The sequence below is a fragment of the Mesoplodon bidens genome (genome assembly GCF_964165515.1).
Source record: "Mesoplodon bidens genome assembly, chromosome: 4".
Lineage (NCBI taxonomy): Eukaryota > Metazoa > Chordata > Mammalia > Artiodactyla > Ziphiidae > Mesoplodon > Mesoplodon bidens.
In genome coordinates this window covers 93,133,000-93,157,633 of record NC_138160.1, presented here as the reverse complement: position 1 = coordinate 93,157,633, position 24,634 = coordinate 93,133,000, and the positions used below count along the sequence as shown (strand labels likewise).

Here is a 24,634-nt window from a genome sequence, read left to right as displayed (position 1 = left end):
CTGCAAAAATGAAAACTGGTATGTATTCTCCATCTCAGTTTACGGTTTGGTTGTTGATTTTTAAAGCAAGATTGTATTGTGAGTTAGATACATAAAATCCAACATTTCTTCAATTTGTATTAGAGCCTGGTTTTCTAAATAGAATGCTTGCCAGTCCTTGGAACTCAGGGGTCAGAGAAGTACATTCTTCTCTACTAGAGACCACGGCTGTACGACAGGAATTTTTGTTTAAGATTTTAAGAAAGGAGGGTAACCAAGGTGTTATGCTGTTACTGTCAAAGGTGCTTTGCTTTGAGAATGAGAACTGACAACACTGCGGTAATATTCTAACAACATGAGGCACCCTGCAGAGCTGCTCACCCATCCTTCTTTATAGGCGTGGGTGACTCTCCAGCTCATTGTTGTTATATTCCCTCTTGCAGTAACTTTTAAAGAGGAAAAAAGATGCGGATCCTTCAATAGATAACTAACTCTGCATTCATACCAAATCTGAAGAGGTAGCCCAGTAGAAATTGGCGATAAATGAGGTTTCTTTTGGCTGTTTGTTTGTTGGCCGTTTTGACCTAATACAGTCTGTCTTGTCGTTTCCCGCTTTGATGAGGGCTCGTGATGTAACTATGACACCTGCGATGTTTGACGTTAAATGTTAGACACACAGTATTACAGGACAGCCATATCCTTCAGTGAATACAGTTAAAGCACATTATGGAATTAGAAATATTTATTCAGAATATAAGATTGTTTGTAAAATATTATAAATGTCTCTGTATAAATAAATGGAGTTTTTTTTTAAACAATTCTATATCAAATAACACAAAGCTATTTTACAGCAGCTAAAACTAAAGGCATCTGGAAACATTTAAAGCATACAAGTGAAGAAAAAATTACAAGGTATAGTACAGTGTTAAAGGGCAACCTTAAAATGAGACTTTAATACAGTAGAACAATACTGACAAATGCAAACTTAGTCACATGTGCTTTAATAACTGACAGTACATTGTACATTCAAGCAGCTTAAAAGTAGCACATTTTCAAATAATAGGAAACTGAAATCTCATGCAAAGCAAGTCAGTCTTGACAATGTCTAAAAACTGATTAGACATAGAAAAGTAGACATGTTTCATCATCTTTGCATTGGGTTCAAAGAGAAGCAGATTATTAGGGGCTCCCGAATGGCTGTCCTGACATGAGCACTATAAGTGAATACTATGAGTTCTACAAACAGAACATTTTCCACGGGGATCTGATTTGCAAAAAAGTGCAAAAGTGAACAGTAGAGCTGGAATAACTAAGCAGGTCATCAGGATGAGGGAATTTTGTTTCTAGCTTGCTCTGTACTGCTGAGCTAGAATTTCAGATGATTAGTGGAAAATGATTTTGTAGCGACCTTGACGATCCAGTAGCAGTTGCTATTACTGGGCCAGAAGGATTTCTTGTCTTGGTCTTATGCAAAATCTCACTCAGATGCAATGTGACAACTTAGCCAATGTACCCTTCACCGAAAATAGTTGTCGGTATGCGAAACTATTTTTCTCTACACAAGGAATTAGCAAAAAACGAGAATGCGTGAACAGCTGCTATTCAACTTGTATTCTTTTCCACTTCCTTAATGTTTTAACAGCCACTGAGTGCTCAGTGATGCTGTGGTGGCTACAGCCAGCATTATATTAATTGATAATCCTGGTGCCAATTCTGAAAAATTAGTGTTTGGCAGCCTAAGGCATCCCCATTCATCTCCGAGTGAATACAAGTGTAGTTAGTTAGTTAGAAAGTTAACTTCAAGTGTGTGAAGTAGGAACTTCAGAAGGTGACAGGTTCAGCCCAGCCTATGTGAACACAGGATTTCAGTTAACTAGAATAGGATTTTGATAGACTTCAATAAGAATTGTGTGCAGCAAAGGCATAATTTGTGTTTTGTAACAAGTGATGCCTCTGCAAAGTAGTGCCCAGCAAACCTCGGTGAAAGGTGGTAACAGTATCATTTCCTGTCAAATAGGCTATTCCATTGGAGAAATAAAAAAATAATTGCTATATGATTTTTTCAGAATTTTTTAGTGTTGTTTTACCAAGCTGTCACGTGGTGCAGAAAAACAAAAATGTTACGTATGCTTCCTCCCCACCCACAAAATCCTTGGCAACCCTATGGGGTGCACCCTAATTAAAATTCAATTCAGAAATTTCAATCATCAGAACTCTCTCCCCCTTTGGGCTCTAAAAACTGTCTAACTAAAAGCTGTTTTCTGCATCTGGAAATAGGTGCAGCTGTAAACTTAGGGAACATGATCTTTTCACTTTATAGAGAGTTTAGTTTCATGGATGATCCATAGTCCCAGCTATGCATTTGCAAATAGTTTATGGAAAAAGCTTAGGGCTTTCAGAAGTCATTAATAATAAAAGTTTGGGTGTCTTCTGTAGTCTTCCTCATTACTTCACTTAAAACACAAGCATGACACCCCAAACTCTTGAGAGCTTTAAGATATTTGATAGAATTAAAAATAATTGCAGGATAATTTCTTTGGGCCATAGGAGACCATTCATGCCATCTACATAGGAAATCCAGCCCAGGTCAGGTAATTATGAGGCATTTTTTTCACTTGAAATAATGTGATCTATGTGCAGCTGGGAACTAGGAGACTTTCCTGTGATTTCAGGTTTTTCTTAGACTAGTAAAATCTTTACTATCCTCATCCTAAAAAGAAAGCCTCATTGGCTCTAACTTGGACTGCCTCCCTGGAGAAGGGGAACGTCCCTGTAAAGTCTTGCTGTAGGCTCAGAGGAAGACTTAGTAAGGTATGCATTATCTCACAGGAGAATTAAGCAATTATGTTTAACTGCCACTTAATTTTTTATTATTCTACCATTCCAGTTTCAGGCAGCATGGATATTAACTTCAGAAACCTGACATGCCAGCAGATGAGAGTGAATATGCAACAGTCAGTTATCTGCATTGGCAGTGATTCAACATCTAGTGTACCTGTGAGGTAGGGAGGACGTGATAAATCCCAACTGTCTGATCACGTAAGATACATAATTATCAGTAGCTTTTGGTGTAAATCTCAAAAGGGAATCTTACCGCCTACAATTCCATGGCAGTTTTGGTAGCTGGTGCACGTGGGGTTCGGCAGAACATCAGATCCGGTTGGTAGGTGCACGTGTTGATGGCACTCCAGCAACAGACAGAAGTCTCTTTTACTTGAGAGTTTTGCCTCAGTGTAGTAGTGGGAAATTATACTGCAGGGGAACTTTGAAATGGGTCCTTTCTTCTCATGCCTATTTCTCTAAGAGCCAGAGACAACTCTGAACAGCGAAGGTGACTGCCTAAAAGGGTTAACCACTGAGGATTAAAACAAACATATGAAAGTCTGAACATTTTTAACCTTGTACAAGTTATAATCAGGATCACTGTTTACCTCTGATGGAGATGTTAATATAAACCAGCTCCTATTTAGAAAGAAAAATTCATGTTATAAAAAAAGAAAATGATCCAGGCACCTGTAATCATTTATTTAATCAATGCGGTTTTAGTAAGCCCTGCAATTAACATAATAACCAAGTGCCCGTAGGTTCACCTTCAACAAGGACTGTGTCTTAGGGGAGTATGTGAAAAATATAAGGAAAGGTAATCAACTATTTAATAGCTTTTATTCTACGCATTTATAAAAGTAACAGTTTTGCCAGGGAAATAGTTTTCACCCAACCACCATATATCTGAAAGTATTATGCTGAAGTATAAACTCAAAATGAGGCCAAGTAGGATCAGTAATACTGGGGCTCATAATGTAGGAGCTGAGACTTCCCAGGTCTGGAGGAGTTCCATGACCCTAGAAGAGCAGGTTCTATTTTCACTTGGAGCAACAAGAATGGTAGACAGAGGTCCTGCATCAGCTACACTTTTTAGTGTTGGTGAAAATGAAAACCATCCATGTGTTTTGATGCCTGTTCAATCACACAAGAGAAAGCCGTGAATGGTTCCCCGCTTTGCACAGTCCGGTTTGCTTAGGGAGGACGTTTTCCCTGGGCATGTGGGAAAAATGGGGAAAACCGTGATTTCATCTGTTACACCTTTTTTTGCACACACTTTTCAGCCATATCATTTTCCTTGTAAAAAAATGAAACTATCCGAAGAGTAAAAATTGACTTAATGTCACAAGAACCAAGTTTACCTGATTCCAAGGAAACAAATTTACCTGAATTTTATAGAAACAGAAGCCAGTGGGTACTTTCACAGCATCCAAAAGCTGGGCCTTTCACACTGGTACCAGTTGATTTTTTTTAAATACGGGGCAGCCTCACTGCTGGCCTGAGAAAGAAGGGTAGTTGCTTTGGGATAGAACTGCTCTGCCTTCCAAGGTGGTGGCTAGAGTGTCCTGCCCCATTGTGCAGAAGGCTGAGGAACTTGTGTCATGCCCTTTGAAAGCAGCTCATGGACACGGGGAAGTGAATGCAGTGACCTGGTCATAAGCAAAACATAGTGAACTGTGGCACTGGGCATATTTCTCATAGGTGACTTCAGGTGGGTCTTCAGGTGCTACAGAATAAATGGCAAGTGGTCCTTTAAGATGTATCAGTCAGCGTACGGCAGCGACAGAAGAACTGAAAAAAGTGGAAGGTGCAACAGGGAAGGTTATAGTAGAAAAGGGATGAAGAATTGATTTTAAAATGGAAGACCTTCCTGAAAGAATTCAGGTACTTTTTTCCTGCCCAGTCCCGTCAGCATTTTGCTTGAAATTTCCCCTGTTGAAACACCATATGCTACCCATCACCGTGTCTCTGGGGGATAAAAGGAGGCCTCAACGACCCTTCCCTCACCCCCTGCCCTTTGTAAGAGGAGGAGTGTAGCCTGCAAAACATTATCTACTCAGCATCCTGCCTCTTGCCCTTAGAGAAATAGAGGCAGGTCCAGAGCTAACTCCATGTTCATGTGGATGAGCTTTGACTCGTGCAGAACAGCAATTATGTAGTGCCCTGGGGTGGTGGAAAGTACTAATGCGTCTCTGCTCCTGCCAACAGTTTAGTTCCCTTACACGTATCAACGGGATCCTCTCAGCTCCAAGCCTTGGCTGTTAATAAGGCTCCACCATGACGGGGAAACCTGTCTAAAGAGAGCTCCCTGCCCAGCCCTGCTTTCACAGTGAGAGGTGAAGGAAGTTCTCATTCTCCCACACAGAGTTGTTCAGACCCAACTGCTCTACCTGTAGCTTCAACATATTTGGGACAGTAAGGAACACCTGTGTGCCATCTGCCTGTGCTTGACATCCCAGAACACCTCTGAGTGACAGCCTGTGTCTTAAATGTTGATACCTGGGACTTGAAAACCAAAGCCTGGTTGCAATAAACAAAGCAGCAGTTCTTCTAGATGCTGAGCACTGTCTCTGCACCCCCTGCCCCGCCCCCGCCCCAGCAGTTTTCCCCTGAAGGAGAAGGAAAGAGGAGAAATTAGGGATGTCAGAGATAAGGCTGCTGTCCACCAAAAAGAGAAAAAAAGAATGGCAAATCTTGGAACTGATGATGCCTGGATTATACCACCAATGCACAAGTTCCAGAACAGAAAGGTGGGAGAGTGATAGAGCCAGTGCTGAAAGCAGAAGCAAGACCTGCGGAGCCGGCACACACGGCAGGGGTTCCCACGCTGTCCACAGCCCAGGAGGGGAGGGGCAGGATCCTCTGGATACAGTCTACACCGCGTCCCAGGGCCACTCGCTCCAGGGCTGAGTTCAGGGCACTCCATCGTCCAAGTGCTGACCTACCTGCCAACCTTCCCTTTTCTCCTTCTCCCAACAGGTTACTCTGTCCTCTGGGGCCCCTCTCTCCTCAGCGACCTGCTAGACTTTAGCCTCCACGGACAGAACTGTGGAGCCTGAGTGCCAGTTAAAGTGAAGTTTCATTGGTGTGAGGCCTTGAGTTCTCCTCCTCCAGCAGAGCTATTCTTTGCTTGAGCATCCTCACTTGGGTCTCATGTCTCTCCACCATGGCCATCATCTGAGACTCCAGCTTCTTCAGTTTGTTTTGATGCTTCTTCTTTGCTTTCTCATAGGCAGCCACCAGGTTGCTATGTGGGAACAGAAGGAAATGAGAATGAAGATTTATCCTAAGTAGCACTGAGATTGCACACTGTCCTGCCCACTGGGTAACCTGGTCCAGTAAGTACCACTCCAAACAGAGGACACTCAGCCTCTTCAGTAAGAATTTGAAATCAAGTGGTTAGTATTTCAACACTCACTGCCTCTCGTGTATTGACTTAACCACGATTCATTCAGCCTGATTGCTAGAGGCTTGTCGCTAACGTATTGGGAGGGGTTTAAACCAACAATCCAGACTGGCCACATCCAAAACATGAGCAGAAAAGGTAGCTGAACTCCAGAAATCTGTCATGGAAATACAAATAATGGATCTACTTGCTGTTCCATGGCTGCTTGCAGCATGCTCAAGTGGCAGTTGTAGGAGAGAGTTCCTCACACACTGCAGTCTAAGTCACCTCACCTAGGATGAGGACAGAGAGGCACCAACTGTTTCCTTTTATGCTTTGGGCTGATGGGATTCAGAGCACACAGGCCATAAGCTAATGCTGCCAGCCAAACACAGGACACAGGCCTCTGGGGAAAGAGGGCAGGGGCTGAGCCCAGAGCTAGGAAAGTCCCCATACTCTCCCTGGTCCAAAACAGCACCCCAGATCCCTTCCATATACTGTTAGGTTCTCAAAGTGTAGTCTGAGAACCAACCCCCAGTATTCCCAAAGCCCTCTCAGGGGAAATCTGTGAGGTCCTTTATTTTCTAACTACAGATGTACATGAAGCTGGGTTTCCTCAGTATGTTTCAAAACAACATATTGCCTGGAGAAGCAGATGTGAGAATCTAGCTGTCCCAAATTAAACCAAACATTAAAGATATTTGTAAAATTGTAGAAACAGTGCCACTCTTAATTATTTTTTGGAAAATAGTAATTTTTAAAATAAATGCCATTTGTATTATATGTAGTGAGTTGTGGGGTTTTTTGTAAATAAATAAAAACTTAAAATTTGTTTTAGTTTCTCAAATGAAGTTTATCAAGACAATTTTTAAGAACAAAACTCTTTGAGGTCCTTTTTTACAGGGGTCACGAGCCCAAAAAGTTCGAGGCTGCTGTCTTAGAGCAATGCTCCCTAACGTGTTCCCCCCGATTTCTGAATGCTGCTCAAAAAAAAAGTTGTGTAGCCTATTTTGCTTGGAAAACTTGGCTTAAACATAGGCTGATTTTTTTTTTTAACTGAATGACTTCTCAGAACCTTTCCTATATGAAGTGTTAGGAAGGGACCACAGTCTGCTGCATCTCCCAGACACATCCAACCCAAGGACGTGTCCTTACGGAGCATTTCCTAGGTTTCTGTGGAACACTGGGAAGTAATACCCTAGGGAAGGTCAGGCTCTAGGGAGACAGCTGAGGATTCACTGTTCTCTACAGTTGATTTCCAGCAATTATGGAAACGTTCTCCCTGGTGTATGAGTCCAAGTACTACTGTGGATTACGAACGAGAATTTACCTGTTGGCTCGCTTTAGGTCATTAACGAACTCCGCTGATTGCTGGTGTCGGATTTCACTGCTCTTGGTCAATCTTTCCAAGGCACTCACCAACTCTTGAACTCTGGCCTTTAACTTCTTTTCTCTGTATCAAGGAGAGATGCAGCATTCTGTGAGTAACGTGAGAGAATGGAGATGGCTGCTGCCCTGGCAGAGAGGAGGAGGGCTTAGCCTGCCAAGTCCAAAGGCAGGAGTACAGACCAAAGGGGAGACACTAGAGAGCACAAGAGTGCCCCTCTGCAGAGCCTGAACACATCACCACTGCAGTCTCGAAGGCCCGCTGGAGTCTGCTTTTAATGATAAGGGCCCTTTAGAGATCTAAGTGCGTGTTGCAAAGGAACAGGACAGGAAGTTGTTTCTCATCTTCCAGATGGGGAAACTAAGCTCACGGAGAAGTTCCTTCTTGCTGTGGGCGGACCAGATGCTCAGCAAGCAGAGTGCAGTCTGACCACAAACCCCTGTTCTGGTCTCTGTGCTCTTTTCCAAGTGTGCTAATTAAGCATCTCCTGAACCATGCGGGGATTCAAGAGTATAAACCTGGTCTGGGTGCCTACCTGGGATGAGTCCCTTCTCAATGAAATCAACACGATCCTACCAGGCAAAATTAAAAAAGGTGTAGTCGTGGTAGAGGGAGAATTGGTATTCTTACCATTTTGCAGGTTCTTGATCACATTTCAAGTACGGAAGTTATATTCGCACTCATTCGACTCCCCCAGTCCCTGGCTTCAAGTTCCATTGGGTCTTTACTACTGCAGGGACCCAAGCCAAGTGACTTAGGAGGTTTTTGGTGTCCAGTCAGCTTACTGCCTTCCTCTAATTCCCACGAGAGCACAGACCTGGGCAGGGAGGCGTTACCGACCGCCCTCCTCCCTCCTGAGGTCCCCATCACCGGCACGGTGCCACTCTGTTCTGTCGCACATGGCACGCTCAGCACAGTCGGCTGTAACCTGCTCAGCAGACTCCCCCACCAGCATGCAGGCCCTAGGGCAGCAAGGACCTTATTTGGTTTCTTCCCCGATGTATCCCCATTGCCGAGCGCCATGCTAGCGGATAGCTTCACAGTGACAACAGTTGTTAAAACAGGTCACTTAAGGTATGGGATACCTTGGAGCATACCGAGTAACCAGGATTTATGGAAGAAATTCCTCTAAAAACAACTCATGAGTGTATGAGAAATGTAAATTAGCATGATGGTTCTGGAAGGCATTTGCCAGCATCTAGCAAAATAAAAAATGAACCCATCCCTTGACTAAGAAACTTTATAGGAATTTTTCTTACAGAAACAGTATGAGTGTAGGTTCCTATACATGCGATTACAGTTGGATTCACTTCAGCTCTGGTTATTATAAGCTTAAGTATGGGAAACAACCAGGGGGCTGGTTAAGTCACTCAAGGTCTCCTAGTGGTTCTCTTGAAATGCTCTACCCTGTTAACAAAACATGCAGACTGACGTGCACTGGAATGGAAGAGAAGCTGATACACTGTCAAGTGAAAAGGGTGAGTTCTATTGGATGTCATGTTTGCAAAAACAACCAAAAATGTGTGAATAGCTGATATACTGTAGTGACTGACTAAGGCTAAACACTCAACAGTGCTGAACTCCCGGAAGGGGGATGACGGGATGCTTTCACTGACTCACCGCTTTCACCTGACTCATTTCGAGTTGCTTTAAGTGTTTATAATTTTGGGTGCTTTTGTAAAGTGTGTGCGGAGTCTCAGTTGTGCTTCCTGTAGGATGGGCCTGGGGGGTGACCTTCAAGGGGAGGACTCTCAGGTGCTCAGTGGTTCAGCCCTGGTTCTCCCCTCCTGGCTTTTCAAGTATCCAATCTTTTAACATTTCTGCCTCCAGCTACTCTTAAGTGCAGTTTCAGCTTTCCAAATTCATTAATGAAGAAAGGAATTGCAACACAAAACTCTAGGCCTGCTTCTGTGAGTGAGGATAAGTGTGCATAGCCCCCAGTGACGTCCTCCCACCAGCCCTAAGGGAGCTGGAGCCCCCGAAGAGCCTTCCAGCTAGTGCCTCCTGGTTGCTGAGGTTTCTCCTGGGCCCTAGCGGCCACCAGGAAATCTCAGATCTGGCTGCATTTCCCACTGGAATCCCAGAGTGGCACCATTTCCTACCAGAAGTGAGAATGGCATCTCAGGAGGGCGGCTTCTCCCTCCTTCCCCAGCCCATCCCCTCAGCCTTGCAGGCAGCCTTCCGTCAGCTGAGGGAAAGTTAGGAGAGCATGAAAGATTTCTCCCCTCTTCCCTCTGGCTACAAAGAATAGGGAAGGGTTATTTGTTTTACATTTTGTTACTGTTTCAAATTCTTTTAAGTCGATTAATAGTGCAAAAGGAAAGAAGAAAATTACGAAGAGAATTTAAAATCTAACCATGAATTCAAATTCACAACATAAAACTGCCTGGAGCAATATGGCTTCTTCCCCACCCCCTAATTACATCCACATCCCTGTCCCAACCCCAAAGGACGAGTGTGCAAATCCCAGCTCCCGCAAAACGAAGGGCCCAGGCCCCTGGGGACTGGAGGGAACCTTCCAGAACTGGCAGACTCCAATGGAGGATGGAACCCAGGATGGCAAGAGAGGCCCTCATAGACCCTGCCCAACCCTGGCTGGGGGTGAAGGGAGATGGGGACAGGGCTGGGAGTGGGAAGCCATCTCTGGGAGCTGAGAACTGTCCCCAGAACCCCTTAGGCCTCCGGAAGGGAGGGAGATGGGAGGGAACTGCTGTCCAAACAGCAGGGTAGAAAACCATGATGCTGATTTATTTAAAGCTATAAAGACAGGCTAAACCCCAAACTTAAACCTAAAATGTGAGTTACTTTATACCTGTTTTTGTTTGAGCAAGGCAGATGCCCGCAGTAAGAGTCACGCCTCTGGTGTCGCTTGTCTGGACAAACGCTAAACCCCCTGTGCAGTAGCAACTCTAGGGCCGCTTCCCACACTCAGCCTAGAGGCGTCAGGAGGCCATTTGGGCACTTGAAACTCGGCCAGTCTGAACTGAGATGTGCTGTAAGTGTACAATACACACTGGAATTTGAAGACTTAATATGAAAAAAAGAAGGTAAAATAACTGAAAAAACATTGATTATATGTTGAAATGATAATATTTTAGATACAGTGGGCTAAATATGTTAATTTCCCTTTTACAGTTTTTTAACGTAGCTACTAGAAAATATAGTTACACACATCATGGCTTGCCTTTGTGGCTCATGTGATGTTACTAATGGACAGTGCTGCTCTAGAGCATTTGTTTATAGTAACAGTACCAGGGGTATCCCTGGATTCTGATTCAGTAGGTTTGGGTTGAGACCCAGGAAGTGTAGTTTCAAGAAGTGCTCCAGGGCTTCCCTGGTGGCACAGTGGTTAAGAATCCTCCTGCCAATTCAGGGGACACAGGTTCGAGCCCTGGTCCGGGAAGATCCCACAGGCCGCAGAGCAACTAAGCCTGTGAGCCACAACTACTGAGCCCGTGTGCTGCAACTACTAAAGCCCACGCGCCTACAGCCCATGCTCTGCAACAAGAGAAGCCACCACAATGAGAAGCCCACACACAGCAACGAAGACCCAACACAGCCATAAATAAATAAATAAATAAACTTATTAAAAAAAAAAAAAGTGCTCCAGGTGACTAAAACAGCATGGTATTGGCATAAAAAGAGACACATGATCAATACAACAGAATAGAGAGCCCAACTATGATAAAGGAGCCGAGAGAGAGAGAGAGAGAGAGAGAGAGAGAGAGAGTGTGTGTGTGTGTGTATAATGGGGAAAGGACAGTCTCTTCAATATATGGTCTTGGGAGAACTGGACAGCTACATGCAAGGGAATGAAACTGGATCACTGTCTTACACCATACACAAAAATTAACTCAAAATGGATTAAAGACCTGGTAAGGCCTGAAGCCACCAAACTCCTTCCTAGAGAAAACACAGGCAGTAAGCTGCTTGACATCAATGTTGGTGATGATTTTTTGAATCTGACACCAAAAGCAAAGGCAACAAAAGCAAAAATAAATAAATGGGACTACATTGAACTAAAATTCTGCACATCAAAGGAAACCACAAAATGAAAGGGCAACCTACTGAATGGGAGAAAATGTTTACAAATCATGTATCTAGTAAGGGGTTAGTACCCAAAATATATAAAGAATCCATACAACCCAATAGGGAAAAAACAACCTGATTAAAAAATGAGCAGAAGCCAGGGTTTGAATGAAAGAGAAAATTAAAAAAAAAAAAAAAACAGAAGAGAGAAGATCTAAATAGACATTTTTCCAAAGAAGACAAACAGATGGCTAACAGGCATATGAAAAGATGCTTGACATCACTAATCATCAGGGGAATGCAAATCAAAATGACAATGAGATATTGCCTCATACCTGTCAGAATGGTTATTGTAAAAAAGACAAGAAATAACAAATGCTGGTGAGGATGCAAAGAAAGGGAACCCTGTGTACTGTTGGTGGGAATGTAAACTGGTGTAGCCACTATGCAAAACAGAATGGAAGTTCCTCAAAAAATTAAAAATAAAACTAACATATGATCCAGCAATTCCACTTCTGGGTATTTATCCAAAGGAAATGAAATCCCCACCCTGAAAAGATATCTGCACCCCCATGTTCACTGCAGCACTATTTACAATAGCCAAGATATGAAAACAACCCAAGTGCCCATCGGTGTATAAATGGATAAAGATGTGGGATACATATACAATGGAATATTATTCGGCCATAAAAAAGTGAAATTTTGCCATTTGCAACAACATGGATGGACTTTGATGGTATTATGCTAAGTGAAATAAGACAAAGACAAATACTGTATGATCTCATTTGTACGTGGAATCTAAAAAAACAAAAAGCGGGCTTCCCTGGTGGCGCAGTGGTTGAGAGTCCGCCTGCCAATGCAGGGAACGCTGGTTCGTGCCCCTGTCCGGGAGGATCCCACATGCTGCGGAGCGGCTGGGCCCGTGAGCCATGGCCGCTGAGCCTGCGCGTCCGGAGCCTGTGCTCCGCAACGGGAAAGGCCACAGCAGTGAGAGGCCCGCGTACCGCAAAAAAAATAAATAAATAAATAAATAAATAAATAAACAAAAAGCAAGCTCATAGATATACAGAACAGACTGATGGCTGCCAGAGGTGGGGCTGGGGGCAGGCGAAATGGGTGAAGGGGGTTAAAACATAACATAAATAAGTTATAACATAAATAAGTCCCGAGGATGTAATGTACAGCATGGTGACTATACTTAATATTACTGGACTGCATATCTGAAAGGTGCTGAGAGAGATCTTAAAAGTTATTACAAGTAAGAAATTTTTTTGGTAACTATGGTGACAAATGTTAACTAGACTTATTATGGTGATCATTTTGCAATACATACAAATATTGAATCATCACGTTGTACACCAGAAGCTAATATAATGTTATATGTCTATTATACCTCAATAAAAAAGAATGCCTCAGGTGATTCTTATTATTGTGCAAATTTGGGAAACTCTGGTAGGGCAGCAGTGCTATTTACCTGGGTCTACAAATGAGCTTCATGGGGTCTTGAACTCTCTGAACTTTTATGCAAAATTACACGCACGGTTCTACTTTTCTGAAGACCACAGCTTTCCTCTGATTTTCAAAGGATGACCTGAAAAACACTTGAGAGCCATAAACCTGCTAATCCAAGTCACTTTGGAACCTCAACCATTCATTTCCTGTTCCTTCTAACTTCTGATTCAAATTTGCTTGGCTTTCAGTTCAGAAAGAATTTCTATGGTTTGTCTAGGTAATAAGGCTAAAAGGAACACTTTCATAGGCTCCACGCAGATGAGAAAGTACAAATTAAACACTACATGTTCCACTTGCCCCTCCATGGTCATGTGTTCACACGGTGTTTTCCGGAACGACCAGAACTGTGTAATCCCTTCCTTGTGTCTTCACACTCAGTAATACAGACCCTCAGGAATATGCACCTACAGCAGCAAGCAGACAATCCTGGCTCCTACTCTCACCACGCAGACCCACAGCCCCCAGCACACACGGGGGTTTCGCTTACAGGTTCCACCCCATCCCCAGGTTCACCTTTGGTCACAAAAGGTCCTCCGAATCTTACTTTAGCCACGCAGCTGGAAGTGCTTTTTATTTTTAACTGAAGCGTAATTGTCAGCAGTGGCATACACACAGGGGAAGTGAGAGGCAGACTCACAGTGGGAGTTTGCTGGTGACGAGAAAATCCAGGCGGGCAGCCTGGGCAGGGGACGGCCTCGCAGGCCTCTGCAGTGAGGCTGTCAGTGTGCCCGGGGGTCTGGAAGCAGGATTCTCGGGGCCATCAGGGAGGAGGCCGCATTCTCCCGCAAAGAAAAAGGCCAGCCGCAGTGCTTTAATCACTAAGTCCAAATGAGGAGGCTGGGGAGGCAGGCCAAGAGCCCGGGCCTGATGAGGTGGGCAGTGGCTGCACCAGCCAGGAAACCTTCCAGAGGAGCTGTAATCAGACCAAACCGCAGGGAGTCGCAGCCACAGGGCCTGGAATTTCTTTGTAATTGCTCATTATGTGGAATTAGACAACGAGAGAGAACGGTCCGCCTATGTGGTTCCTCTTCCCCACCTTCCATTATCAGGCTTCCGTCTCCACTGAAACTGCTCACGAGGCCACCGATGATCTGGGCATTGACGCATCCAAGGGTCCCCCTCTGGCCTGATCTTACCTGTCGGCACCTTCTCCTCTTCCCCGGGCGCCTGGATTTCATCCCACTTCCCCAGCTGTCCATGCCGTCTTCTGCCCTGGTTCCTCATCCTCTCCTCCACCTCTACGTGCTGGGAGTATTTAGGACTTGGGCCTGGACCCTATTTTGTACCCCACCCTTTCTTCTTCTTTTTTTTTTTTTTTTTGCGCTACGCGGGCCTCTCACTATTGCGGCCTCTCCCGTTGTGGAGCACAGGCTCCGGACGTGCAGGCTCAGCGGCCACGGCTCACAGGCCCAGCCGCTCCGTGGCATGTGGGATCTTCCCGGACCGGGGCACGAACCCGTGTCCCCTGCATCGGCAGGCGGACTCTCAACCACTGTGCCACCAGGGAAGCCCTACCCCACCCTTTCTTGACTTGATTCTCTCCATTCACATTTATTTTCCTAGAAACTACCTACATGCTAAAAACTTCTAAATCTTCAGGCCTTTCCCCAGAGCTGTGGACTTGTCCTTGTGACATCTCTACCTAACAGGCATCTTCAGTTCAGCGTGTCCAAAGCAGACATTCTGAGACGGCCTCCCCAACCCGCGCTTCCTCGCTTGTCAGAGGCCGGCAAGGCCATTCACCCAGTTGCCAACACCCGTCTTCAGTCAGCCTTGACCCTCCCTTTGCCTCGTCCTCCACGTTCGCTCAGCAGCAAACCCCACCTACCAAATGGGTGCCATTCCTGCCACCATCCAGGCCCAAGCTGCCATCATTTCTCTCCTGGACAACCACAGGAGCCTCCTCATTGGTGTTTCTGCTTCACCTTTGTACCCCGGAATCTAGCTTTCACAGAGTGGCCAGAGGAAGTTTTTAATATGACAACTCAGATCGTATTTATTGCCCTGCACTTGGAATAAAGTCCATGGTTTTACTCTAAAGGCCCTGCCTGACCCAGCCTTTGGTATCGCCCTCCCCCTCGCACCCTGGAATCCTATCCATTCTTAGCACACACCAAGCTTCTTCTCAGGACGGAACCCTGTGCAGTCAGTCCCCTCTGCTTGGGATGAACTTCCTCCCCATGGCTACTTTTCCTCCTTCTCATCTCAGCTTAAATATCACCTCCTCAGAGCAGCCTACCCTGACCACCCATCTAAATGAATGTCCCAGGGTAATGACATCCCAGCACCCTGTCACTTCCCCATTATTCACTGCAACCTATATTTACTTTTTTGGGGAAAAAAAAATCTCCGCAGAGACTATGACCCTATTTCTTTCCTTCATGGTAGCCGTGACAGTCTATAACTACTTCTCTTTTAGAAAATCCAGCCAGCAGTAACAGCTCTAAGTCCTTTACAAGGAGGAAGTTACTTCTCACCACAAGCCTTGGAGGTCAGTGCTCTATTATTCTTCTAGTTTTCTAGATGAGGCACTTGAGGCACAGTGAACAGTCTCGGCAGGTGCGCCTGCGGAGCTGGGATGCACCCAGGGGTCTGTCTGTGAGCCTGCCCTTCAGCATCTTGCTGACGTATGCTGATTCACAACGAGCAGACAGTGGGGCAGGAGACCGAGCAGACAGCTCTCTGGCGAAGAGCCCAGGCCTGTGGAACTAAGGAGGGGGTGTCCCAGATAATCATGTTCTGCAGGTGTTGTGCTGGGGTGAGTTTGCCAGGAGTAGTCACAAGATGACGGCCCAGACCTCCCTACGACCACGTTTCTTGCACATCTGCACGCTGCTGCCTTGCCCATGCTACAGGGTGCTTCGATGTTCTTCATCACTCTGCCTTTATGCGATCCAGGGCAAGGCCTTTCTTCTGAGCTTTTGGAACGTGGGGGGAATGACAGGGATACAAAGAAATCTCAGTTATCCAAGCAACGCCTACCTCAACCCCCAGGATGAGCACTGGTCTTTCCTGGTGCCCTCTGAGGCTGGCTCTGGACCTCAGCCGTTTGTTGACATGATAATGAACTCACAGGTGCACTCTGTATTCCATTAACGTCCTGCAGACCCCTGTGCATTTATGGAATTCTGAGCACAGCTTCCACTGCCTGACTGCTCTTATAAATCAGCCACATAGGAAGAATCAGCAAGTGCAAGTTTAATAAAACAGCACCTTTAAAAATAATGGTCCTACTAATAAAGTGGTGAAGATTCTGCTGCTTGTTTGCTCAGTGGGGTCTCCCTCTTTAAAGGACTCCAACCAGTTCCCTCTTCATTTCAATCCACTATGTGTACGGCTCAAAAACAGTATTAATCCATAGCTGCTGAAATCGGGGTCAATCAGTGCCATCTTCTTTCCTTTCATGGACAGTTGTTCTTTCCTACCAATCCGGAAAATTTCTAGAGCTGGGCAGATATTTTTGGAACTCGGACATGGATCTGAACTCAAGGAGGCTTGCTGTGGCTTGTTCTAAGGCCCTCTGACAACCACGTGCTCTGCGGGCACCGATGGACGATGAGTGGTCTGTACCATCAGGGGCGCAGAGAAGAGGTGACACAGGAAGCTTCCGGAAGATGAGTGTCCTACGGGAGGGGATGAAGAGGAGGGGTCCCCAGGTTGAGAGAGATGGGGCAGGGTTGGGGGATAAAGCAAAGGGCATGCTCTCGGAAAGATGAACTGCCCAGATGAATCTGGACCGCAGGTTACATGTAGGGAAACATTTGAAATATGGGCTAGGAAGTTAAGTTAGGGACCTACAGATGATCTTGCAGGCCAAGCCACTGAAGGTGTACCTGCAGAGCAGCATGATCAGAAGTGTGTTTTAAGGTATTTTTGGTGGCAGAACACAAGGTGAGACTAATGGCAGAATGACCCATCGGGATGCTACTGAGTTCTGAGGGATTGAGGGCTAAACTCAGGAGAAGGCAGTGCAAATGGCATGGGATGGATGGGATTCTAACAGAAAAAAACAATACAATCTGCAGACAAGAGACAGAGAAAGGAGACTTCAAAATTATAATCCTAGATCACTGGAAGAATTTACTTTTTAAAATATGAATAGGAATTCTGAAAAGAGGCCCATTTCAAAGGGCAGGAGGAAACAGGATTATAATTTCTGTTTTAGACATGGTGTGTTTTAAGACTCTAGCCTGATATTCGGGGGAGATGTCCAGTGGGCAGAGAGAAATGCGGCTGAGATCACTGAGGGATCATTTAGAAGGAACAAAGTCACCAGAGTCGTACAGCTGGGTAAGTCATGACCCCTGTCCCCCCCGCCAAGGGACTCTCCTGCAGGCAGAGGAAGGTGAAGCAGGGGAAGAAGAGGCAGGCACGTAAGAAACAAAGCAATGATGTGTTCTCCGATAGAACGAAATCAGGGCTCACTAGAACCAAAAAATAAACACATTTTATAGACAGGGAAGAGGCACAGTGCTGTGAGTGCCTGGGACCTGGGCTTTGGTGGTGTGAGGTCAGAGGTAGCAGCAGCACTGGAGCCCCAGAGGCACAGAGAGGGCGGGCGGCCTGGTGTGGCTCAGGGCGGGAGGGGGCATGTGATAGGGCAAGGGTGGAGAAGCAGGCAGGGGTCCCATCACACACTTGCGAAGGAGCTTAGACACAGACAGCCGGAGTCACTGGAAGGTCTTAGGTAATGAGGTGTGGTAGGCAGAGTTCTAAAATGGCCTCTGAGATTTTGGCCCCTTAGGATACACACACCTCCCAGTTATTCATTCATCCAGGTGCTGCTGTGAGGGAATTCTGCAGATGTAATTAAAGTCCCAAAGAGCTGATCTTAGGATAAGATGATTCTGGGTAGACCTGGCGGACTTAGGTGAGCCCTTAAAAAGGACTGGGCTCTTCCTGGAAAGAGATTTGAAGCAGGGATGGGATGTGATGAGAGGGAGGTGTTTGCTGCTTTGAGGACCAGGAAGTCTGTGCAGAAGGAGTTCTAGAGGCCTCTAGGAGTTACCCCTGGCCAAGAGCCCCAAGAAAATGGGGTGTTAGCCCTACAACCGCCAGGAGCTGACTTCTGCCAACAGGCAGAACGAGTTTTGAAGCAGATTCCTCCCAAGAGCCTCCAGATAAGAACGGGGCCCTGGATGACGCCTTGACTGCAGCCTTGTAAGACCCTAAGCAGAGAAGCCAGTCATGCTGCCCTGCTGACCCACAGAAACTGTGAGCTAATGAATGGGCATTGTTTAAGCTGCAAAGCTTGTGGTACTTTGTTACACAGCAGAGGAACACGAGTGTGAGGGTACCATCAGATCTGCATCCTGTAAAGTTACTCTGTGACCCTGAGAGAGCCCTCTCTTATGGGGTCATCCTCAGGCGCACACCGATGCACTCTGGGGTCTCCTTCTTAGATAGAGTTCCCCCAGAGTTCCCTCTCTGCACAGCGACCTTCTCCCACCAGCTGTCTTTGCTTCTTGCCTTTCCCCTTCTTAACCCACCCCAACCCGAAGTGGTCGCTTCCTTGCTTTGAAACATGTTCTTTGCTTGGCTTCTGTGTCAGCACTGCGGGTTCATGTGTCATCTGGAGTCCCTTCCATTAGGAGTAATTCAGCCAGCGGTGGAGGCCCACGGGCCAGGGCTGACCGGGGAGTTCCCACTCCGTCTCTTTGAACTCCGAGACGCCGCCTTGTGTATCTTCCTGGATGGCCCAGCTCCACCCCCGACAGGGGCACATCCACGTCCTCCAGATCTGGTCTCTTGTGACCACCCTAACCAGTCGGGGCCCACCTGCCCCCGATGTCTCCTTACAGGGATCTGACACACAGCCCTCTCCCAGCAGCAGCGGCTCGCCCGTAACTCATCAGAGAGATGAAAGGAAGTCTAAGTGCCCCTTCTCTGCTGATGAGTCGGGCGCATCCTGTCCCTGGACAGAGCGGCCGCTGTGATTTGTTGATTGCCTTCACTTAGCGTTTTATAGAACCATCTGGCACTTGCAGACACAGGTGGCAGCTGCCAGTGCCCCAAAGCGCTCAGCAGAGCCCCTGGCGGGCCTGTGACTAAATGAGCACAGTCTCCTGCAGGGACAGGGCGGCCAACCTCTGCGGTGCCTGGGTGGGAGCTGGAGCTGGTCCTGCCCTGCCTTCGGGCCCAGGGACAGGGGTGTGGAAGCATCTGAGGTGATGCTACATGCTGCTGCTCACCACATCACAGCCCTTTCCTGATTCCTCCCTACCTGTCCCTCAGCACTGAGGGGCACAGCATCCTTACCTTTGAACCGCAACGACCTGCACTCTGTGCATCTGAGGAAGTCCGCCCTCACCACCAGCCCTTCACGTGCCCTCAGCCTTCGGTGGACAGATGGGCGGCTGTGTACCAGGAGCACAGGGATTCCCGTCCGCCCAGGCCACGCACACTACGCCGGGTCCAGGTGTAGGTGAGCCCACACGAGCGGGCTCAGCTCACACTCACCTGTAAGCAAACCTCTGCCAGCACGCGGGGGTCCGGCAGGGACGCGGAGGGCGGGGCCTGCGATTTCCCCGCTGCCTCACTGTGTGACCTTGGGAAACCGCTGGGCCTTGCAGTGCTGGCCTCTTCCCGCATCATATGGAGACCACCACCTGCCCCTCGCTGCTTTCTAAGCATGGCGAAGATGGAACCGCCTGCTCCTCTCAGCTGTGCTCGGCTCCCGAAGGCACGCTACACGGATACCGCGTTAAGTCCAAAGAAAACTCATTTCTGAAAATTCCCTCTCCTTAACCGCATTTGTATAGTTTACTTCTTGGGTGGTTCAGTTAAATTTTACTAGGACCACGAGCAGGAGAGGGATCTGGGATGGAGAAGGGTTTTGTAGCACGCAGCCTATGCAGACAACGGCAAAGACAAGGCGCCCTGATAAAGAAAAACCTCATGTGCAAGACTGGAAAACCTGGTCATCCAGATGGGGTTTTATGGCAACCCCGGAGCCAATAAACGTCCATGGAAGTGGAGGGAATGAAATCAGACCAGATGGGAGGTAGCCGGTAAATGTGTGACTTCACGGAGGCCTGGTTTTGCTCCAAACAGAAGAAGGTTGGGAGCAGACACACCGGGAGCGCAGGGTTGCAGGGCAGGGGCTAGGTGTTGCGGAGACCAGGCTGGGACAGGGCGGGAACCCAGGACCAGTGACTGGAATGTCCCTGGCACCTGCCTAGGGGCTCCCCTCCAGAAAAGACCATGCCTAGCCTCTGCTCCATCCCCCTCGCCACACTTGCTTTTCTCAGTCTGGTTCCCCTGGCCCACAGCTTTGGTATTGAGAACCATCCTTTTCCAAGGTAGGAATATGTCTGAAAATTCTGGGAAGGTTCCCTCAACTGACTCAACCACTAGTGTGGCGGTGATTTAATACCTTCAAAGAAGGTCGTAGTTTCCACTGGATTTTTAAAAATAAAAACATCCCCAAACCTCAGCCTTTAGGTGTCTGTATTATATATCCTCATGAAATGACGATTCCACTTTCTAAGCTATATTTACAGTATAATTATGTTATTTTCCTTTTTCCTGTAGCCCTGTGGGTTCTTTCTTGGCTCCATGTATCTGGGGCTTGATTAGAAATCCATGCTAAGCAACTTAAGGCTGGCTATTGGAAATCCATTGTGACTGACAGAACAAATGAAATCCCTTTATGCTTAGTCAGCAGAACCTGCATCCTGCTTGTGCCAGCAAGGCCTCTGAGGTTCGGGGAACTGGAAATATGCAGGGGCTTAGCTTACAGATACAATATCCAAATGGCTCCCTGTTGGCAGCAGGGGGTGGTTGGCATCCCGAATTTCTGGCGCAATCACGTCATTAGGATTAGCTGAGGGCATTTTCTGTGCAGCTTCTCTCTTCCTGCCTCAAGCAAAGCGATTACCATTTAACCACATGGCCAGAGGCACTGGCAATGTAAAAACTGAGCTATTACAACTTGGAAGGAAAGACAAAGAGTGGCAGTGAGTAAATCAGGAGGGTAGTGAGGTTCCCCACATGGCAGCCTGCAATCCACCCTTAGCCTGGAGGCTACACTATAAGATAAACAGCCCTGGCTGGACCAAGACAGCAGCCTGAGCACACACTGTAGCCTTCCCCTCCTACCCCAAATCCCCTCAAGCACGATGGAAACTAAGGAGTGCTCTTGTCTGCCAGAAACCATCAGGAATCATAAAAAAAGGAAAGGCAGATTTTTATTCTTCTTGAAAAAGGAAACCACAACTCAAAATGCACACAGAAGCAAGCTGCTAAAAAAGGAAGAAAGGGATTCAGAGGTGCTTCAGTGAGAGGTGCTGGCCATTAGAACCAGAGGGGACCAGACGCTTGGGTCAGATATGAGGCCTACAGACCAGTTGTCAGCCGGGAGGAATAGAAAGCCCAGAAGGCAAGCTTGTGAGCCAAAGCCCAGAAAGAGTCACAAAACTCAACCTTAAAAACTCACATGTGAGGAAAGTTAATACAGTAGACAAAATAACATTTTAGAATAAGTATAATAAATATCCTCAGAGAGACGCAAGAAGGTATCATATCATGACACAAGAGATGATAGGTTTCATCACCAAAATAAACTCAACACAGCATCCAAACACCATGATGGCTCTAGCTAAGGAATAAATGAGTGAGCTGGGAAACAAAGCTGCAGAACCTCCCCAGAACTGCACTATCCGATCGGGCAGTCATGGCCACGTGAGCTACTGAGCACTGGAAATGTTGACTGGCTTGAATCTGAGACGTGCTGTAAGTGTAAATTTACTAGATTTACAGTAGATTTTGAACATTTAGTAAAAAAAAAAAAAAAAAAAAAAAAATAGAAGAAAAGATATCTCATTAATATCTTTTAAAAATATCGATTTATATTTTGAAATGATATATTGGATACAATGAGTGAAATGAAATACGTTGTTAAAGTGGACTGTACCTGTTTCTTTTTACTTTTTAAATGTGGTTCCTAGAACATTTAGGACATCAGGCATGGTTTGCATTACCTTTCGACTGGACAGCCCTCCTCTAGAACAGAGTGCAGAAGGGTGGCGAGAGTATGAAAAGTTAGGAATATGGAAGACAGATCCAGAGAGAAAGAAGAGAGGGAAAGAAACAGCCGCAATAGAGGAAAAACGTCCAGCAGTGAATCAACAATGAGACCGTCTGATTGGAAAGAGCCAGAGATGCGGAGGGAGGCATTCTCACTGAAGCTAGAAACAAGATAAAGATGCCTGTTTTTTTTCCTTCAGTCAACTTAATTACCTTTATATTTGAGAAATACGATACACATATAAAGCAGCCAAAGAAATTGTTAAAAATTCCCTAAAGATCCAACAAAATTTACTTGCAATATTCCATCCCAGTGATATGAAAAGATGCCTGATTTGTTCCTCACCATTTAACACAGTCCTGAGGTTCTAGCCAATGCCACACCACAACCAAAAGTACAGAAAGAGGCCTCTTCTACCTGCAGGTGAAATGACTGTATATATTCTCCCCGTCATTCCCCTTTCTGGCCTCCAGGTCTGGGCCAAAGAAGCCCGTATGGGCGCCTCCTCCTTCCCAGGCAGCCTGTAATGCTCCACGAGGAGCACACGGGGAGAACCTGGCACCCAGCCGTCACTCCTGGAATAAACTGCCCGGCGGGGCTGTGAGCAGGGCGCTTACCGACGGATGGCGTTGGCGAACTCCGCGGCCAGCTCGCTGTCGCTGCACGCCGTCCTCAGTTCAGCCAGAGACATAGCTGGGGAGGCAGCGTCCGCAGACTCCTGAGGACGCAAACACAGCCGGGTCAGGTCTGGAGCCAAGCCGAGGGCACCCGGAGGCAGACGCGGGAGGTGACGGGCGGCGGCGGCGGCAGCTCCGCCCCTCGACGTCCCCTCGACGTCTGCGGCCGGCTGCCCCGCGCTCTGAGCCCTCACAGGGAGCCGCGCACTGGGCTGAGCCCTCTCCACACATGTTCTCTTATCTGATCATCGTGACGATCCTCTGAGGCAGATACTGTCATTATCCCCTCTTTGCCAAGGAGAAAAACTAGGGCACAGGGAAGTTACACTGCCCCAGGTCACCAGCAGGGACACGGTGGAACCAGGATGCCAACTGATGCCAGGTCAGTGCCCTTCACCACTGGGTTAAGCCTCTGGTAGCTCATAAAAGTGGGAAACACATGTGAGTATCCTTGGGTCGTCCCTCCCTTCATCCCGCGTCCCCTGGGGAGAGAACCAATCTTCCCTAGAGTTAGGGGCTTTACTGGGTTCAGTGTAATCATGTAGAAGACCCAGGAAAGGAGGAGGACAACAGAAGCACACGTTCACAGAAGATGTGCCTTAGCATCAGACAGGAGCTTTGACACCACCTAAACTAAATCCTCCCCTTTTACAGGTGAGGAAACATAAGAGCCAGAATGCCTAAATCCTAAATGGAGTTAGGACGATTCACAAAGCAATGCTCACACCCCTCCGAGCGCTCTGCCTTCTCTGCATTTAGACAGAGGGCAGCTGCTGTGCTGTGAAATAAGCACAGGGGACGGCGCTCACCTGATAATTTGCTCAGCAGACATTTACAGAGGGCTGACTACAGCCCAGGCTTGAGAATAAAAAGCCCGTGATCTGTTATACTGAGACAGAATGTAAACAGAAGGCTGTATCATGATGGAATGAGCGCTTCCATTAAGTATGAACCTGGCTCTAGAAATCCAGATGACAGGGGGCACTGGGTCCCCTCAGCTCACTGGCACAGAAACGCCACCACATGGGGCTCCTCTGGAGGAGCCCGCAGCACCTGAACTCCCCCCACCCCCGTGCTCCTCCAGCTCTGCTTTCCCTCCCTCCTCTCCGCCTGGCGACCTGCAGACCGGAGCCCCCATCCACTAGCCCTGGAGTCTCCCCAGAGTCCAACACCCTCTTCTAGTGTATACAGCGACTCCCCTCGGGGTTAACGTTTCATAAGACTCCTTAAGGACAAGGGACAGCTTTGTCTCACCCAGTGCCCTTCACTGAACACGTCTGGTAATCTCTGTTGCACACAGACAAGAAGTGAAAAAACCTAGTATCACTTGGGCAAGATCTGGGACTCAGCTTGTTGGCTGGAGGGAAGTTTTAAACCAAGCATGACAGCCCCCCGCCTCAGAAGCGAGAGTGGATGTTCTAGACCCCAATCTGGCCTGCCACCTGTTTTTATAAAAGGCCCACAGGGCAAGAATTGTTTTTGTTTTTAAAATCATGGAAAAAAAATTCTAAGGAATATTTTGTGATGTATAGAAATCATATGAAATTCAAATTTCAGCGTCCATAAATAAAGTGTTAGAACACAGCCATGTGCCTTTGTGTCTGTATTGTCTCTGCCTTCACAGTACCATTCCGCAACGGCAAAGTTACGTAGTTGCAGCAGAGTCCACATGACCCAAAAATCCTAAAATGTTAACAGTATACCAGCCTCTGCTCCAGACTGCTTGCCTCATCTGCCAACAAGTAAGACCAAATGAATAGCCCAGAAGGGAGGTATTACTGATACAGTAAATGGATCTAACTTTTTTTTTTTTT

At 46.9% G+C, this 24,634-nt stretch overlaps 1 protein-coding gene across 2 annotated transcripts in view; it reads right to left on the bottom strand.

Annotated features, from left to right (window-relative positions):
• Window positions 1–3,483: 3,483 nt before the first annotated feature.
• The window catches only part of MCC (MCC regulator of WNT signaling pathway), a 279,822-nt gene continuing 258,671 nt past the window's right edge, over window positions 3,484–24,634 (bottom strand). For both annotated transcript variants that reach the window (XM_081231323.1, XM_081231324.1), the window contains 3 exons: window positions 22,761–22,861; window positions 7,518–7,640; window positions 3,484–6,049 (listed from right to left, as the gene is read on the bottom strand). In XM_081231323.1, coding sequence (XP_081087449.1) covers window positions 5,869–6,049; window positions 7,518–7,640; window positions 22,761–22,861 — 405 coding nt within the window. In that variant the 3' untranslated portion in view covers window positions 3,484–5,868. The remainder of the gene's footprint in view (window positions 6,050–7,517; window positions 7,641–22,760; window positions 22,862–24,634) is intronic.